Here is an 18,790-nt window from a genome sequence, read left to right on the forward strand (position 1 = left end):
ACGCGCATTGCGCCTAGACCGTTCGGCCGATTTTAACGAAATTTAGCACAAAGTTAGTTTATAGCATGGGGGTGTGCACCTCGAAGCGATTTTTCGAAAATTCGATTTTGTTCTTTTTCTATTCCAATTTTAAGGACATTTTTCACAGAAATTTAATAAAATGGGAAAGAATTTGTTCTGAAAATTACCTTTCTTTTCTTTACTTCTTTATCTTTCTTCTTTTCTTTTCTTTTTAAATAAAAAACCTGAAAGTCTCTCTGTATGGATGTTTCGATCTCTGTGACGCGCATAGCGCCTAGACCGTTCAGCCGATTTTCATGAAATTTAACACACAAATAATTTGAAGTAGAAGGGTGTGCACCTCGAAGCGATTTTTCAAAAATTCGATTTTATTTATTTTCTATTAAAATTTTAAGCCTTTTTTCACACAAGTTTTATAAAATGGGGAAGAATTTGTTCTGCATATTATATTTCTTTATCTTTATGTTTTTTATTTCTTTATCTTTCTTCTTTTCGTTTCTTTTCTTTTAAATATTAAAGCAGAAAGTCTCTCTGTCTGGATCTCTATGACGCGCATAGCGTCTACACCAACACTTAGTTACAACAGTTCTTACACGTATAGTAACCACTGTATTAGGATTGGCAATGAAGTTTCTTCAAAGACTGTTTATACACCACCACTGCCTACAACATTGCAAGAATTGAAAGATCGTATATGTATATGAAGGATCTGTTAACTAAAATCGCCGCATTACGAAAAATTGACAGTGAAGCACTAAAAAATGTATGATATGGACGTGTGTCGCGTTACGAATGGCGCACACATTGAACATTTGTGAGTGAAAAAAAAAATCTCACAGTTTATCTTTATTTTTATGTATCATTTATGCATCTAAGTGTAATAGTTAATGAAATATAAATTTCTAAAACCGGGAGATTCTTTTATGCTAACCCTGGATTTCCTTTAGGTCAAGGCAATTAAAAACATTCCAAATTCTCTATTACATAAAACACTAATGTGTACGACACTAAAATAATTGAAAAAAATAAATTTTAAACGCACATTTTTATATTTTGGAATTCGTTACAGACGCTTATCTGTTACAGAATCGATTCCGTAAGAATTATGCATAAAATTAAATTATCGTCAGCGGTTTCTGGTCACGGAAATGAAATTAAATATAAAACTGAATTTCTAATTCATAGCAGACGATATTTTCGTGAAAGAAAAAAAATGAATAACAAGCGTGAAGATTTCAAATTATCGTCTGTTTTTGCCATTTTGGATATAAATTGTAAATTGCATTTGAGTTTCTAAAATTATATTTACATACTCAAAAAGATTATTTTCTCAAAACATTTACAATCTCATGAATAAAACATCGTCTGTTTCGTTTTCATAGTTATTTATGTAAAAATGTTTGCAAGCTTTTTTTTTTACACATTCATAAAGAAGAATGGGGCTTTTTTTTCATGTGTTTTTTAAAATATCGTCTGCGCTTTCTGCCAGTTTCAGTAGCTTTTGTAAACACGATAGATTGATAATGTTCTGATAAATCGATGCACTCTATGGAACGTTCATTTTCAAATCACTTTTAGACTAAGTTTTCAAATATTTGCCTGATATTTTATGAATTGATTGATACGCTCTGCTGTCAACGTGTAAAGGTCATGCCTTTTGCTGGTACAAATTAAAAATGTATCTTCATGCTTCCTGGTTACTTGCAAGTATTTATTTTGTATTACATGCTTTATAGCACTCATTAGATGTTTAACGCATGATGAGCAACAGCTACTTTTAAATTGAAAAGTTCAAATTTCAATTATTTTTGACAATAATCTGACTGCAAATACAAATCTATTCGTTTCTTTATTGTGTTGGTAACTATGATTTAGTTACGATATGTTATCATCAAAAAAATATTTTCAGTTTTTCAATTAGTATAAAGGAACTTTGGGTTTAAAAGTTGCGTTTAGGTTACAAAGCTTAAGTATCTTTGATGCATGCGGTATAGTGCTGGCGTAACCCGACAGTCTGCTAACATCAGAAAATAGTTTTTCAACTACAAGGCTAACTTGAAATAATTTACTACAGCAAAAGTGTCTTTTATTTAGTTTGACAATAACTCATGAACTTTTCTGCCATTTTCTGGACTTTTCATAAAAAATGAATGATTCCGTTTACAGAATTAATGGTACCCGCGACAAAATTAATTTTGAAGGTGCTATTAAGTAACAATGTGAGTCATTTTTATGCATATTTAAGAGTCATTTGTTTATGTTATATGAAATGAACGTGATCTGTTATGTGTGATTTTAACCTTTTGTATTTGTGGAACTAAGAACTTATCAAAAATTCTGTGCGCGATATAAATAATTTTATTTGTCTTGAGTGTATATAACTCAATATGATTCAATCGCATAATATGTTGTCATCGAATATGATATTTTTAACCGTCCTATTTAAATTCTACTTAAACTTTTGAATTTAATTCTGCTTTTATTTGTTAGTGTTGATATGGATTTAATTACGATCACTATTTAGTTAGTTCCTGTTATGTGTTGTCATCAGAAAGTTATTGATCTTCAGTTGTGCTTTGCGTAGAATCATTTCTTTTGCGTGTTTGAAAGTAAGTTGTTATGAAATTGCACATCAAAGAGAAAGTTATTTACAGGGTATTTTATCAGAGTTTTATTTTAAAGCGTCATTAGCGTTTGAGATAGATGAGAGAGCACTTGATTTATTTGCAACTTATTGTGCCTATTTATCGAACTTTAATGGCTTTTTTTTTTTTTTGAGACATGGATATCAATAGCTGAAGAAATGTTAATATCCATATATATTTAGTTTTAGGAGGCTTTTCTTGCAACTTAAAAAATTAACCATGCCTCCACCACCGAAAAAAAAAGGTATAAGTGAGAAAAAACCGTGAAAAACATAAAGAGAATATGCGCAAAAGAAGGAATGAAGAAACGGAAAATGAACGCACAAAAAGATTAGAGAAAGACAGACTTAACAAAGAAAATAGCACGTAAAGAGGAAACAGAAGATGAGCGCAGAAGGAGATTAGAGATAAATCGACTAAACAAAGAAATTGCACGTAAAGGAGAAAACAGAAGAAGAACGCGCAGGAAGATTGGAGAAAGACAGACTTAACAAAGGAATTGCACTTAAAGAAGAAACAGAAGAAGAACACGCAGGAAGATTAGAGAAAGACAGACTCAAAAAAGAAATAGCACGTAAAGAGGAAACAGAAGATGAGCGCAGAAGGAGATTAGAGATAAATCGACTAAACAAAGAAATTGCACGTAAAGGAGAAACTGAAGAAGAACGCGCCGGAAGATTGGAGAAAGACAGACTTAACAAAGAAATTGCACTTAAAGAAGAAACAGAAGAAGAACGCGCAGGAAGATTGGAGAAAGACAGACGCAACAAAGAAATAGCACGTAAAGAGGAAACAGAAGATGAGCGCAGAAGGAGATTAGAGATAAATCGACTAAACAAAGAAATTGCACGTAAAGGAGAAACTGAAGAAGAACGCGCCGGAAGATTAGAGAAAGACAGACTTAACAAAGAAATTGCACTTAAAGAAGAAACAGAAGAAGGAACGCGCAGGAAGATTGGGAGAAAGACAGACGCAACAAAGAAATAGCACGTAAAGAGGAAGCAGAAGATGAGCGCAGAAAAAGATTAGAAAAAGACAGACTTAACAAAGAAACTGCACTTAATGTGGAAACAGAAGATGAGCGCAGAAGAAGGTTAGAAAAAGACAGAACTTTTAAGTCAGCTGCGCGATTAAAAGTGTGGAAAGAAAAAGAGAATGCAGCATTTAAATATAGTGCTTCTGTAAATTATTCTGCTGATCCATCATGCCAAATTGGGTCAATGTCTTTTCAGTGCAAATACTGCAGTGCTTTTAAGTGGAAGCAGGAAACGCCAGGATTGTGTTGCCTCAGTGGAAAAGTTGATATTCCGTATGTTTCTGAGCCTCCGGAATTTCTTCGTGCGTTGTATTCCGAAGAATCGACTGATGCAAAACACTTTCTGAGAAACTTAAGGCGCTACAACGCCTGTTTCAGTATGACTTCTTTTGGTGCTGAAAAAGAGGTTAAAGAAGCAGGGTTTATGCCAACGTTTAAAGTGCAGGGGCAAGTGTACCATAGAATTGGCAGTTTAAAGCCCTCCGAAAACGAACTACCGAAATTTTTACAGCTGTATTTTATATGTGACACAGAAGAACAGCTCATGCATCGCTGTAAAAATATTGAAAACATAAAACCAGAATTAGTAAGTCAGTTGCAGGAGATGCTTCATCAGGAAAATAATTACATAAGAGATTTCAAAATGGCAATGGAGAAGTTGACTCCAGACGCTCAGCTGATTATTTCTGCAGATCCAGTTCCATCCGGTGAACATAAGGGACGATTCAACATTCCATCTTCATCAGAAGTTGCAATAATTATGGCAGGAGAAAGCAAAGGACACCGTGACATTGTCTTAGAATTACGAAATAATACACTACAAAGGATATGTGAAAGGCATGGATCATATGACGCCTTGCAATATCCCTTATTTTTTTGGAAAGGTCAAGACGGATATAATTTTAGTCTCAAACAAAGAAACCCAGAAACTGGGGATTTAACAAATAAAAAAATTTCAGCTATGGTATATTCTATGCTTTTCGTCTGATGGTTCGCAGCACAGAATTTAGTGCAATTCTTCGTGGACGAGAGCTTTTTCAGCAATATGCAGTAGACATGTACGCTAAAATTGAGGCAGAAAGACTTCGCTACGTACAATTAAATCAACAAAAGCTTAGAGTTGACAACTACATTCACCTCAAAGATGCGATACTAAATGATGGTAACGTAAATAACGTAGGAAAACTCACTATTTTACCGTCCACTTTTACCGGAAGTCCGCGATACATGCAAGAAAAAACTCAGGACGCCATGACGTACGTGCGCACTTACGGGAAACCTGATCTATTCATCACTTTTACCTGCAACCCTATGTGGGAGGAAGTAACAAGTGAACTTTTCCAAGGGCAAACATCAAAAGATCGCCACGATTTACTGGCACGAGTTTTTCATTTGAAAGTAAAAACGCTTATGAATCTTATCGTAAAAGGAAAAATATTTGGAGGTGTACAGTGTTTTATGTATTCAATAGAGTGGCAAAAAACGTGGACTCCCTCATGCCCACATATTACTTTGGATGAAAGAAAAAATTCACGCTCAACGCATCGATGAGTTAATATGTGCAGAGATCCCGAATCGAAAAGAAGATCCGGAACTTTTTTCATGCATTACAACGCAGATGGTACACGGTCCATGTGGGGCATTCAATACGAGCTCCCCATGCATGAAGAACGGTAAATGTTCTAAAAAGTACCCCCGAAAATTTTTGTCTGAAACTCAAAGAGGAACAGATGGGTATCCTCTTTACCGTCGTCGCAGTCCTGAAGAAGGAGGGTTTACTACGAGCATTTGTATACGAAAATCCGACTATTTGGTCGACAATCGTTGGATTGTACCTTACTGCCCTCTCCTTTCCAAAATTTTCAACGCTCACATTAACGTCGAATATTGTAGCTCTATCAAATCAATCAAATATGTGTGCAAATACATTAATAAAGGCTGTGACATGGCTATGTTTCACATCGCGGCACCAGAAGATGAACAAAACGAAGTAAAACAATATCAAGCAGGAAGATATATAAGCTGCAACGAAGCCATATGGAGAATTTTTAATTTTTGCATTCATGAACGTTCACCTCCTGTATTTAAACTTAGTGTCCATCTTGAAAACGGACAAAGAATTTATTTTACAGCTGAAAATGCTTTAGAAAAGGCACTCAATCCACAAGAAACTACTTGGACAGCCTTCTTTCGACTTTCGGCGGAGGATCAGTTTGCAAGCACTTTGCTTTACAATGAAGTTCCCAAATACTATACATGGAACAATCACGAAAAGAAATGGAATCGCAGGAAAAGAGGATGCAATGTACCAAATCATCCCGACATAAAGTGTAGTGACGCATTAGGCAGGGTTTACACGATTCACCCTCAGAATTCCGAGTGCTTTCACCTACGACTGCTTTTGCATACTGTAAAAGGACCAACATCATTCAATGATTTGAAAACTGTCGATGGACATGTATGTGAAACATTCTTGGAAGCGTGCAAGCTGAGAGGACTTTTAGAGAACGATAGTCACTGGAATGCTACATTAGAGGAAGCTGCTTTATCAAGATCGCCAAAAATGCTCCGGAATTTGTTTGCAGTGATGTTGCAAACGTGTAATCTATCAAATCCCATGGATTTATGGCAGATTCACAAGGAAAGTCTCTCGGAAGACGTACTTTATGAATTTAAGAAACATCAATCTAATGCTGAAGTAGAATACAATGATGCAATATTTAACAAAGCTCTCATTTTTATAGAGAATAAGATTATATCCTTGGGAGGTTCAAATTTACGCACATATGGTTTGCCTTTGACAAATAGAAGTGCTGAATCCAAAATTCCCACCAAATTGAGCTCGGAACAAAACTATGATGTCGAAAAACTACAGAAGTGTTTGCAAGAAGATGGATCAAAAATGATGCCAGAGCAAAAACATGTATTCGAAACAATCACAAAATCCATTTTCAATGATTTAGGACACATTTTTTTCTTAGATGCACCTGGAGGAACTGGTAAAACATTTCTTTTGAATCTCATTCTTGCGAAAGTAAGACTAACGAAAGATATAGCTCTTTCCGTTGCCTCTTCAGGAATTGCCGCCACCTTACTTTCTGGAGGGAAAACATCTCATTCAACATTTAAATTGCCCCTAAATTTGGCCACTTCTGAGCGACCTTCCTGCAATATATCTAAAGGCTCTCCGAAGGCCGACCTTTTGAAGAAATGCAAACTCATAGTCTGGGATGAATTTACCATGTCCCATAAAGCAGCATTTGAAGCCCTAGATTTAACTTTGAGAGACATAAGAGGAAACAACAATGTTATGGGAGGCATCACTTTACTTCTTGCTGGAGATTTTCGTCAGACGTTGCCTGTGATACCACGTGGAACGCGCACAGACGAAATCAACGCATGTCTTAAATTTTCTTACCTATGGAAATATGTGAAACGACTCCGACTGCAAACTAATATGCGAGCTCAGCTAACGGGAGATGCAAATGCCCAGGAATTCGCAGAAAACCTTTTGAAAATTGGTAATGGCGCATGTGATTCAAAAAACAATAACCTAATAAACCTTGAACACTTTTCCCATTTAGTTAAAACCCAAGAAGAATTGTTGCAAACCATATTTCCAAATTTAACCGAAAATTACAGAAATCACAAATGGTTACGACAGCGGGCCATCTTATGCCCAAGGAATGAAGATGTCACTGACACTAACAACAAATTATTAAATGTATTACCTGGACATTTGCATACTCATACGTCTATTAATACTGTTTGTGACAGCAAGGACTCTGTCAACTACCCTACAGAATTCTTAAACTCCTTAGAAATTCCAGGAATACCAGCACACACATTGTACCTTAAAATTGGAGCACCAATTATGTTATTGAGAAATTTAGATCCCCCAAAACTCTGCAACGGTACAAGATTAATTGTCAAGAACCTACAAAAAAATGTCATAGAAGCAACAGTAATAACTGGACCAGCAGAAGGAGAAAATGTCTTTATACCAAGAATTCCCATCATTCCCTCTGATCTCACTTTTAATTTTAAACGTCTACAGTTCCCCATTCGTTTGAGTTTTGCAATCACAATAAACAAAGCCCAGGGGCAATCACTGAATGTGGTGGGAGTAGATCTTCGCAATCCTTGCTTTTCGCACGGGCAACTAACTATACGTGGCATGTTCTCGCGTGGGAAGCAAGGAAAACCTTTTTATTTTATCTTCAGGCAAAACAACTCCCAATATTGTTTACAAAGAAGCTCTACAAAATTAATCATGAGGAAAATGTTTCAAAATTAGCCAATCTCACTACTTTCTCTGTCATCATTTGTAAAGTCAAACACTCAATGTTCATTGCAACTAATTTTTTAGAATTTTCGGAAAAAAAAAGTGTTTTCCTACTGTATAGTTTTTGCGTAAAGAAAAGTAAACAATATCCGATTGTCATATGATTCTATTTTTGTTCATTAATTCCTATTTCTAACACTTAAGCCTCAATTATGTATTTTTTAGCGATAAATCATACTCAAATGTCTTTTATAGTGCATATGATTTAGTTTATTAATATAATTTTCATTTCAAAAATTGCGATATGCAGTTTGTGCTAGAGAGACTGGATGACATTGGGGTTTTTTTTAAAGTATAAAGTTGTTCTTATGTATATGAAAAGTAATTTGTGCAATTCTCACTGAAAATGAAAGCGAAAGAATGTCTGTTTGTGTGCCACTAAATGTTTCAGATACACGGTTTATTTTGTTGCTTGGCGACTTTGATGTGTACCCTGCAGCAATTAATTTCTTATTTTTTAAAAATATGTACCTATGTAATTATTTATGATTTGTGAGTAAAAGCAAAAGGTTTTGCGAAAAGTTCATCATCTCCATACATTTTGCTGATTTTGTTCATTAATTTGTACTTTTAACACGCAATAAGCACGCAGGCATCAGTAATGCATACTAGAGATAAATCATGCTCATATGTATTTCACAGTGTATATGAAAACTTATTTTTACAATATTTATACAATATTGACTTTTTTTTTTTTTGTAATATAGTTTATCCCTGAGTGCCTTGATATTAGTTGTTAAAAATAATATTGTTTAAAATAAAGCTATATAAAGTCGTTCTTATGTATATGAAAAATTGGTTTTTGCAATCCTCACTAAAAAGGGCAGAGAGATATAATATCTTGCTGTGGCGGTGTTACTAAATGCTTTAGATATTCAATTTGTTTTACCACTTGACACTGTACAATGCAACTAATTCGTTCCTAACATATATTTTTTCTTTTTAAATATGCATATGATTATTTACAGTATAATTTGTGAGTAGAAATCCTGAGATCAAAAAACCATTTGTGCAATTCTTATAAAAAGCGAAATGGAGGACAAAATGTCCGACTATTCATCCCTAAACGTTTGACGTACATAATTTATTATTTTTCTGCAACACTTGCTGACACGTTTTTGCATTGTACTTTGCAATTTATTTTTTCTTTAGTTCATTCAAATGTGTCTGAATATTTACATTTTGTATTGCAATAATTTGTAATAATTTATGAGTAAAAGCTTAGAAGCTTCTGAAAAGTAAACGTCACTTATTGTTATGTCTTTCTAATTCTATTCATTGAATCGCATATGATATCAGAAGGTAATAAATGTTTTTATGCCCTATACATTGTATGCATGAATAGTGTTAACATACGCCTTACCAGAAAGTTTGTACTACAAAATTTACTCCACAAAATTCAAAAAATTCTGTTAAAATGTTAACATTTGTATAGAGCAACGTTTAACTTTATTCGAGTGGTTCTTAATTATCTGCTATAAGATTTCAAATAAACTATTTGAAAAATTATTTTGTGTTTAATTTATTATTTTTTTGTCTAAAACCTGGCTGACGATTTTAGTTGAACTGCAGAATAAACATGAAAAATATAAATGTAATTCATTTCTGCAGACACACACAAAAAAAAAAAAAAAAACTGATTTGTTTTGCTGTAACATTCCCCCCCCCCCCTTCAATTTTATAAGTATTTTCTTTTACAGCAATATTGATGACGCATTATTTTTGCAAAAAAAGAAAAAAAGCTTAAAATATGCAAATCAAGTGGTCGACGTTGATGGCAAACTGTCAGCTTAGAAAAATAAAAAAACAATAATGCCAAATGCGCAACAAAGGTTACCTGCCTATACATATATAGGTGAATCAGCTGACCTTTTATTTTTATGTCACGAGCAAAGCCGTGCGGGTACAGCTAGTATTAAATAAGGCATTAAAATTATATACTGAATGTGTTTAATCTTGTTAAACAAAATTAAACTCATTTTTAAGATAGATATATCTTATTTTTAAACCCAAGTTTTAAGACAGGGATATATCTTCAATTTGGAAGATGTAAGCAAAAACAAAGCGTTCATTGATTTACACCCATTTTTATATCAAATCAATCAAACCCCTTTTTAATATCAGATTAATTAATTCCCGAGAAACGAGTGGTAATTTCTCTGTAACTATTTCTTCTATAGAAAGAAATGTTCTTTGGAGCTCCATTCACCCTATAAGCACGAAAATTTTCGTTCCTAAAAAAGAAAACTTGCTCCTCCAGTCGAGCCAGCGGAATAGAACGTTCAGTATTCCACAGACCTCCGAGCCGAAATGAGAAATAAAACGATATTCAAACTGCTTCTAAAATTTACGACTCCAATCCAAATTCGATCTGGAATCTCAATTTACCCAAGGTGTTCATTCCGACTCGTCCTCCTAAATCGAAATTTCACAAACTATCTCGGGGAAATTAACAGCCCACAGAAATCGCCATTCGAACAGTTCCGTGCCCCACCCCCTCCGGAACCATTCGAATCTCGTAGAATACGTCTGCCCGGGGCCGTCACGCCTGATTTAGTGTTAATCGGGCACTGGGGATCGTTTTCTGGAACGTTCGGAATGGGGCCTGTGGCCCGCTGTTCTCTGCCCCTATATCATATTCCCGAGGCCCTTTATGGCACCGATAACAGCCGATGTTGTGTGGCGCGCTTTTTGATTTTTAAGAGAGCACTGGGGACTTATCCCGAGTGTTGTTCTCCGGAAAGTTGCCGGGAAGATTTTTATTTCCTGTTGTTGTACAAGCCGCATAATATGCTTTCGGAATTCAGGATTTTTCAGAAATTCAGATTTTCAAAACGTACGGTTGCTAAGTTTTTGAGATCAAAATTGATGTGCGTTATCGAAGTAATAGGGAAGTTGCAACCTATTAAATGTTCATATTTTGGCTATTGGATATTGTTAATTGACTCTCAAAACTAAAAAATTCACCATCGCCGAGTTTTAAAACACCGTGGTTGATTTTTAATGAATTTTTAAAAATCCACGCGCAAAAGTGCGCCCTTCTGAAACGTCACGATCCTACGTCACAGGGCGCTAATAAGCAGCCTTCCGCCGAAGATCCCTTGTTTTCGCTAGGAACATTTTGAGCGCGCTGACATTTTTATTTTTTAGAAATTCAATAATCCTTTTGAACACACTATGGAGGCCGGATTCGTTAAAGCACAATCTAAATAACCTTCCCCAAGTAACATCAATGAGATATTCGAATATTTCCGAGTGAATGAGAGGTTTAATATTCCAGAAACGCGAGGAGTTTAATGCGAGGAGATAAGCTTTTTACGTTTCGTTCTTCGAAGTCGAATGCACGTTCTTCGGTTTCTCCCATGACATGGGAACCGGTTCGCTAGCGTTTCTCTCCTATCGGAAGAGCGCATGATGTCACTTCCTATGTCATTTGACGTCACAAGGGCTTGAACTTTAAAAATTAATTTAAAAAAAACTACTTATCGTATCGCAAAAATTTTTTTACCTATGATGTTTATACATGTTACTCTATCATATAAAAATAAAATTGAAAAATCGAAAACTTCCCATTTTTTTTACTTCCTTTAACAAAAAAGGAAGTATTGTATTCGCGAAAAAAATTTCACTCAATATCGGCCTTAATTTCCATTTTACTCACTCCAAATGAATGTTGAGTTTTTTTCTCAACCCGACCACACGTGGATATATGCCTAGGAACGTACAGACACCCGAAATATCTATTTTGACGATCCCCGAGTTAATGACAACGAGTTTTCTCGTGACGTCTGTATGTATGTATGTATGTGCGTATGTGTGTATGTCGCATAAGAACGGAATGTCCTAGAAAGTTGAAATTTGGTACGTCGACTCCTAGTGGAGTGTCGGTGTGCACCTCCCTTTTTGGTTGCATTCGGATGCTCCAAAGGGTGTCTTTTGCCCCTTTTTGGGGGGAAATCATTGTTAATTTCGATCTAAACTCAGGTAGTGTTATAATTTGGCGGACATTTGCCGATATATCGCCAGTCTTTTGGTCGCCAAGTTTTGTTGCCAACTTGGCGACAAATTTGGCGATTTTATTTATTTATTTTTTTTTTTTTATTCAATTTGGTTTCAATTTGGCCATTGTTGTTGATATTTAGATAGTAAACTATTGAATCGCATTAAAACTGCCAATAATGAGAAAATGACGTTAAATTGGAGTAAAAGGAAGTCATGTGATGCACACATCAGCTCGTTTTATTTATCTTCCAGTTTGCAATTGCTTTTTCATATTGTGAAACACGCCTCTTTTAAACAGCTGCGCAATTAAATGTTCCGTTATGCAAGCTAACTTGGACCCACAAATTATTTCACTTCATATTTTAATCGTCGTTAATATTTCCAAATTCATAACGGGGTCGTTTGCAAAATTTTAAAAGTAATTTTTCTGAAAGAACATACTTAAAAACATAGGATCTGAATATTTTTTAAATAATTTGTTTAAGTTTAATATTTTTAAAAAATTACTTAAATCTGTGATCTTTCATTGTTTACATTACTTGCGGATGACATCACAAATGATGAAATGCCATTCTGTGTTGCCATTCACAGAGCAAAATATTTAATTCGCATCCTTACTCACGTGTATTGGCAATGATATGGTTTGCGCTGGTAGCATAGAGCGCAATATTTAATTCGCTTCTTGGTTATCATAACGTGGAAACGCTGTAGAAAGATGCGAGAAATTGCATCATTTGTGACGTCATGAAGACCACGCCATGCTTGCAAAATCGGACATTTTAAAAAAATAATAAAAAAATAACTGTTGGGAAAATGAAAGAATTTTCTGGGTCCATGTTATTTTCTTTGCTTATTCTATTAATTTCAGTGACTAAAAGTACTACTTTTGACTGAAGGAAACAGCCCCAATGCATCTGTTGACATAAAATTAAAGAAAAAAAAATTGTGAGTGTGTGGGTAGTTGTGTGTAAGCATGAGTGTGAGGAGTGTATAGGTAGTTGTGTGTAGGTGTCTGTATGTATGTGTAGGTGTCTGTATGTATGCGTGTGTGTATGTATGTCTTTGAGTGTGTGTTTGTGTGTATGTGTTTGTGTATGTGCGTGTAGGTGTATGTATTTGTGTGTGCGCGTGTGTATGTGTTTGTGTATATGTGTGTAGGTGTATGTATCTGTGTGTTTGTAGTTGTGTATGTATGCGCGTGTGTGTAGCATATGGATGCAACCTATAGGCGGTTTTCGCTAGAGGAGCAGCATCGTGAGGAGTCGGTCGACGGTGATGGTGCAGAATGTGCTGGCGGGAAAATAAAATGATAGCACATTTAAACAGTCAAATAAAAGCAATAAACAATCGTGATTGCTCAAAAAAAAAAAAAAAAAAAAAAAAAAAAAAAATCAAAAATGAAAAATTTGCAGTTATTTTCTTTTACCTGCACACGGCAGTACAGTTATTGTGAATATGAAACTATTCAAATGAATTCTGAACCTGGTTTTAAATAATCTCGCTACTCGCCACACGAATAGTGTATTGATGGAAAAAAAATAAATAAGATAGCAATAATAAGAGATTATGTTGATGCATTTTTGACGTAAAAATTACATGCGTTCGTGCCCCGGTTATGCAAATGTTAGGTCTTATAGTCTGCCGAAATTTTAAGAAAAGCGTCGAACTTACATCTCTGTCTGGATGTGTGTGAAGCGTATAGCGCCTAGACCGTTCAGCCGATTTTCATGAAATTTAGCACAGAATTAGTTTATAGCATTGGGGGGGGGGGGGAATGCACTTCGAAGCGATTTTTCGAAAATTCGATTTTGTTCATTTTCTTTTCCAATTTTAAAAATATTTTACCGAGGAAATTATCATACCATGGACGAGCAAATTACCATAACGTGGACGAGCAAATTACCATAACGTGGACGAGCAAATTACCATAACGTGGACGAGCAAATTACCATAACGTGGACGAGCAAATGAACATAGCAAATTGGCGAGAAATTCATCATCCATTATTTATAAATATACAGGCGAACCAAATGCCCTTTTAATTTTCTACTGCGGGCAAAGCCGTGCGGATACTGCTTGTAGTATATATGAAGGTAAGAGAAAACGAAAGCAGCAAAAACCATTTCAAAGAAAGGTACAGCTAAAAAGTGAGAAAGGGCACGAAATTTGCAGTCCCTTTCTGTTATGAAATTTGTTTCAATAATTGTAATTTGACATGCTTTAACAGATGAGTAAAAGGACATAAAAATTATTTGGTTTCCTCTGCAACATGTAAGAAAAAAAAATGCATTTTTACTTCCTTTTACAAAAAAGGAAGTATTGTATTCGCGAAAAAAATTTCACCCAAAATTCGGCCTTAATTTCCATTTTGCTCACCCCCAAATGAATGTTGAGTTTTTTTTTTCAACTCGACCACACGTGGATATGTGCCTAGGAACGTACAGATACCCGAAATATCCATTTTGGCGATCCCCGAGTTAATTACAAAGAGTTTTCACGTGACGTCTGTATGTGCGTATGTGTATATGTATGTCGCTTAACTCAAGAGCGGAATGTCCTAGAAAGTTGAAAGTTGGTACGTAGACTTCTAGTTGGGTCTAGTTGTGCATCTTCCTTTTTGGTTGCATTCGCATGCTCCAAAGGGGGTCTTTTGCCCTTTTTGGGGGGAAATCATTGTTTATTTCGATGTGAACTCACGTGGTGTTATAATTTGGCGGACACTTGGCGATATATCGCCAAGTTTTGTAGCATTTTGGTCGCCAAGTTTTGTCGCCAACTTGGCGACAAATTTGGCGATTTTTTTTAATTTGTTTTTTTTTAATCTGGTTTTAATTTGGCCACTGTTGGTGATATTTAGAGAGTAAACTATTAAATTACATTAAAATTACCAATAATGAGAAAATAACATTAAATTGGAGTAAAAGGAAGTCATGTGATGCACCCCCCCCCCCCATCAGTTCGTTTCAAAACACTTTCTTTACTTTCGGTTATGCCTCTTTGAAACACCATCAGACAGGGATTACAAAATCGGAAGTGAAACTCGATTAGCGGAAGGAATGAGTTTAACTTAATCGAGATCGTAATCCATTTGCTTATTGATATTTTCCTGCACCCATACAATAAAGAAAATAAAGCAAACGATAAACTATCCTGACTTCCGTTTTTGAAGGAGGAGGGGGTGAAACGTTTGAAGAGAGTAAATCAAATTCCCCGGGTTAAAAGTTAAAAAGAAACTTGCGCTCTCAACTGCAACCCTTTCCATCACTTAGTCCAATAACTGTCAAAATTCAGGAAAATCTCTCCATTTCATTCATTCGCCCTTCGTAACGAAGGTTGCTAAGGAGACCGTCGGACATTTTGTTCTCCAGTTATCAAGCAACAAAATGGCTGACATTAGTGGCATTTTACTGAATGTCTTTTCTTTTCCAAAGAATTTTTTTTTTTTTTTAAATTCAACACATTCCTTTCCAGATCCCGTTCTTCAGTCTCAGCTTTTGATAAGAAGCTTTACCATTTTTCTCCAAGCCAAATAGATACTCAAAGAATCTTTCAGAACCCCGCTATAGCGAACATGGGATACAGCGATTCCCCAGTTGTAGCGAACCTTTTGAATGAGGGCCCCTATATATACGAGCCGATGCATTAGCTTAAGATTAGCCATTTTGGATTTGTGTGGACACATTTATTTTTACAACCACTCAAACACCACCGGGTGTTGAGTGGTTGTCATTCTGGCGAGTTATCGCGTTTGGTGATTGTTCACTGTGAGTAATTATTAGCGGCACACATGAATTTTTTATTAAATAAAATATTATTTTCGCCAAATTTGGTGAAATCCGAAATTTTGCTGTGGTAACCCTAAGAGTGCAACAATGAAAAATCCGATCCAAAATGGTTAAACTTAAGCTGATGCGTCGGCCTATTTTGAATGGTCCGAACTGAAGATCTACGTCATTAATGCAATTTCATACGCTTGTAACGATACCCAAATACTAGAGAATCTGCTATAGCGATCCAAAATTTTCTAAAATTTCACGCTTTTCACTACCTGGTGAAAAAAGTAACAAAGATGTTCGTAAATGAACCTGATCCTCAATACAAAAAAATAAAAATAAAATTCACTTCAAACAAATTTTGTTGGACAGAATTTTTGAATTTAAATATGTGCAAAAAAGCTTTCTGATTTCATGAGCTTCGGTATTTTATGATCAGTTCAAAAGCTTTTCACGGGAGCTAGTGTAAGCTTTACTTCTAGTAAGAATCAGAAGAACCTGGACCTAAAAGTTCAGGTCCACAAGCAGCTGTCAAAGTTTTGAACTTTTTTTTTGAGCACTCACGATTGCTTATTGTTCTCATTTGACTGTTTTTGGCGTTCTATCATTTTATTTTAAAACCGCCACCCTCCGCACCATCACCGTCGACGGGCTCCTCACGATGCTGCTCCTATAGCGAAAGCCGTCTCCAGGTTGCCTCCATGTACTACACACACGCGCATACATGCACAACTACACACACACGCACACACACATACACAACTACACACACACGCACACATACACAACTACACACACACACGCACGCACACACAACTATACACACGCACGCACGCACGCACACACAAACACACACACACAAACACACACATGCATACACCTACACACACACACATACACACAACTACCCACACACACACAAACACATACACACACATACACCTACACACACATTCACAAACACATACACAAAACTACCCACACATTCATGCCTGCACACAGACACAAACACATATGCCGACACACACATACACATACCCCCACCCCACACAACTGCCCACACACTTATGCCAGCACACAGACACATACACACTTGCCTACACCCACATACACATACCCATACACACAAACACACGCACGCACACACAAACACACAGACACATACATACACCTACACACACATACACACACAAACACATACACACAACTACCCACACACACAAACACATACACACACATACACCTACACACACATTCACAAACACATACACACAACTACCCACACATTCATGCCTGCACACAGACACAAACACACATGCCTACACCCACATACACATACCCCTACACACAAACACACATACCCCCCACACACAAACACACATACCCCCACACACAAACACACATACCCCCCTCACACACAAAGACACATGGCTACATACACACACTTGCGAAAAACATAATTTGAATTCAAGATGTCAAATTTCTTTTAATTTTATTTTATTTTTTTTTATTTTTTTTTTATAATGTTTGTCCAACAGCGGACTCTAAAATTGGCGAAATGCAAAAATCCAAATACTTGCAACCGAAAATAACATCTTTCTTCCATGCTATAGAAAGTTTTTGAAAAAGCGAAAATTTTATAGTTAGCTTACAAGCTTATTATTGAGTACAATATACTTGATACATTTCACTTTATTGCTCTCTAATTACTAAAAGGAACATCGGGGAAATAAAATGTTCATTATGAAAGTAATTTAGTGAACTTTTTTTTTTGGAAAAATCGGATCTGGTGAGCTTACGGTTATAGCGATTTCTCAAGTCGGTCAATTGAGGGTTCCTTATAGCGGGGTTTGACTGTATCACGCTGGCGTTTTTTTTAAGTCTTGAAAATCTGCATACTACAGCCGGGATTTTAAACCCGCAAAGATCCGTGAAAATCTCAGTTCTAATATTGTATCAAAAATCTTTTAACGGATACCATCAGAGGTTTACATATCTGATGGTAACCTTCAAACAAGCATAATATCATTCATGGAAGCATGTAAAATATTTTACTACAGAAGCTTTCACATGATAGTATCATGTTTTCAACCGCTGGAGGGTTAATTTGTAGCACATGACTTCATCATTTTTGTAAAAAAAAAATTAATTTGAATTCTGAAATTTTGAATTCAAATTATGTTTTTCGCAATCACGAACTGCAATCTTACTCGTTGGAGTAATTGTTTCTAGAAACGGCTCCTGTCCCACCAAGCCTACCACTCCTCCTGGGCGGTTACGTGTGCATAGTTGTGTGTGTAGGCTTGTGTGTTTGTGCGTAGACGTGTGTCTATGCACGTAGGCATGTGTGAGTGTATGTGTGTGAAGTCGTGTGTATGTGTGTGTGAAGTCGTGTGTATGTGTGTGTGAGCGTGCGTGTGTGTACGACATGGATGCCTCCGACCAGGAGAAGCGGATAGCTCAGGATCGGAGCAACCCTGCAGAGGACGGTGGGCGGTGGTGCTGCAGAGGCCCCTGATCCAAGCTGAAAAAGGAACCACAACATCAAGGACTGTCAAGTGAGGACAATAAGCAATCGTGATTGCTAAAAAAAAAGCTAAATTATTTGAAACCCTTAATATGCCAGTAAAATAAGTTACAGTTACGATAACATTGGGGCCCCCGTGACTCTGGGGGCAGAAGCTTCGCTCGGAAAGCGGGAGGTCGAGGGTTCGATTCCCGCCGTCGCCCCGGGCGTTGTCCGAACCCCTAATCATGAGTCTCCCCGCTACCAATTTTATTCCGATTTCAACACGAAAGTAGAGAATGAAGTGCATTCTTTCTTCACTACTTCCTATGAAGTGATATGTAGTATGACTGGGCGATATCAGAATTTTAATACCGCGATATATCGATCTCCAAATATCGATATATTTTCGATATATCCATATATTCTTAAAGGGGGTGCAAAGGTTATAGTTCAGAGCAT

At 36.2% G+C, this 18,790-nt stretch overlaps 1 protein-coding gene across 1 annotated transcript; it reads left to right on the top strand.

Annotated features, from left to right (window-relative positions):
* The first annotated feature begins 2,885 nt into the window (after positions 1–2,885).
* On the top strand, positions 2,886–3,653 carry LOC129217765 (zinc finger protein 821-like). Its single transcript, XM_054852109.1, has 2 exons — positions 2,886–2,910; positions 3,178–3,653. The coding sequence occupies exons 1-2, from the start codon at positions 2,886–2,888 to the stop codon at positions 3,651–3,653; spliced, it is 501 nt and encodes a 166-aa protein (XP_054708084.1).
* The last annotated feature ends 15,137 nt before the right edge of the window (positions 3,654–18,790 follow it).

Source organism: Uloborus diversus, chromosome 2, assembly GCF_026930045.1.
Source record: "Uloborus diversus isolate 005 chromosome 2, Udiv.v.3.1, whole genome shotgun sequence".
NCBI lineage: Eukaryota > Metazoa > Arthropoda > Arachnida > Araneae > Uloboridae > Uloborus > Uloborus diversus.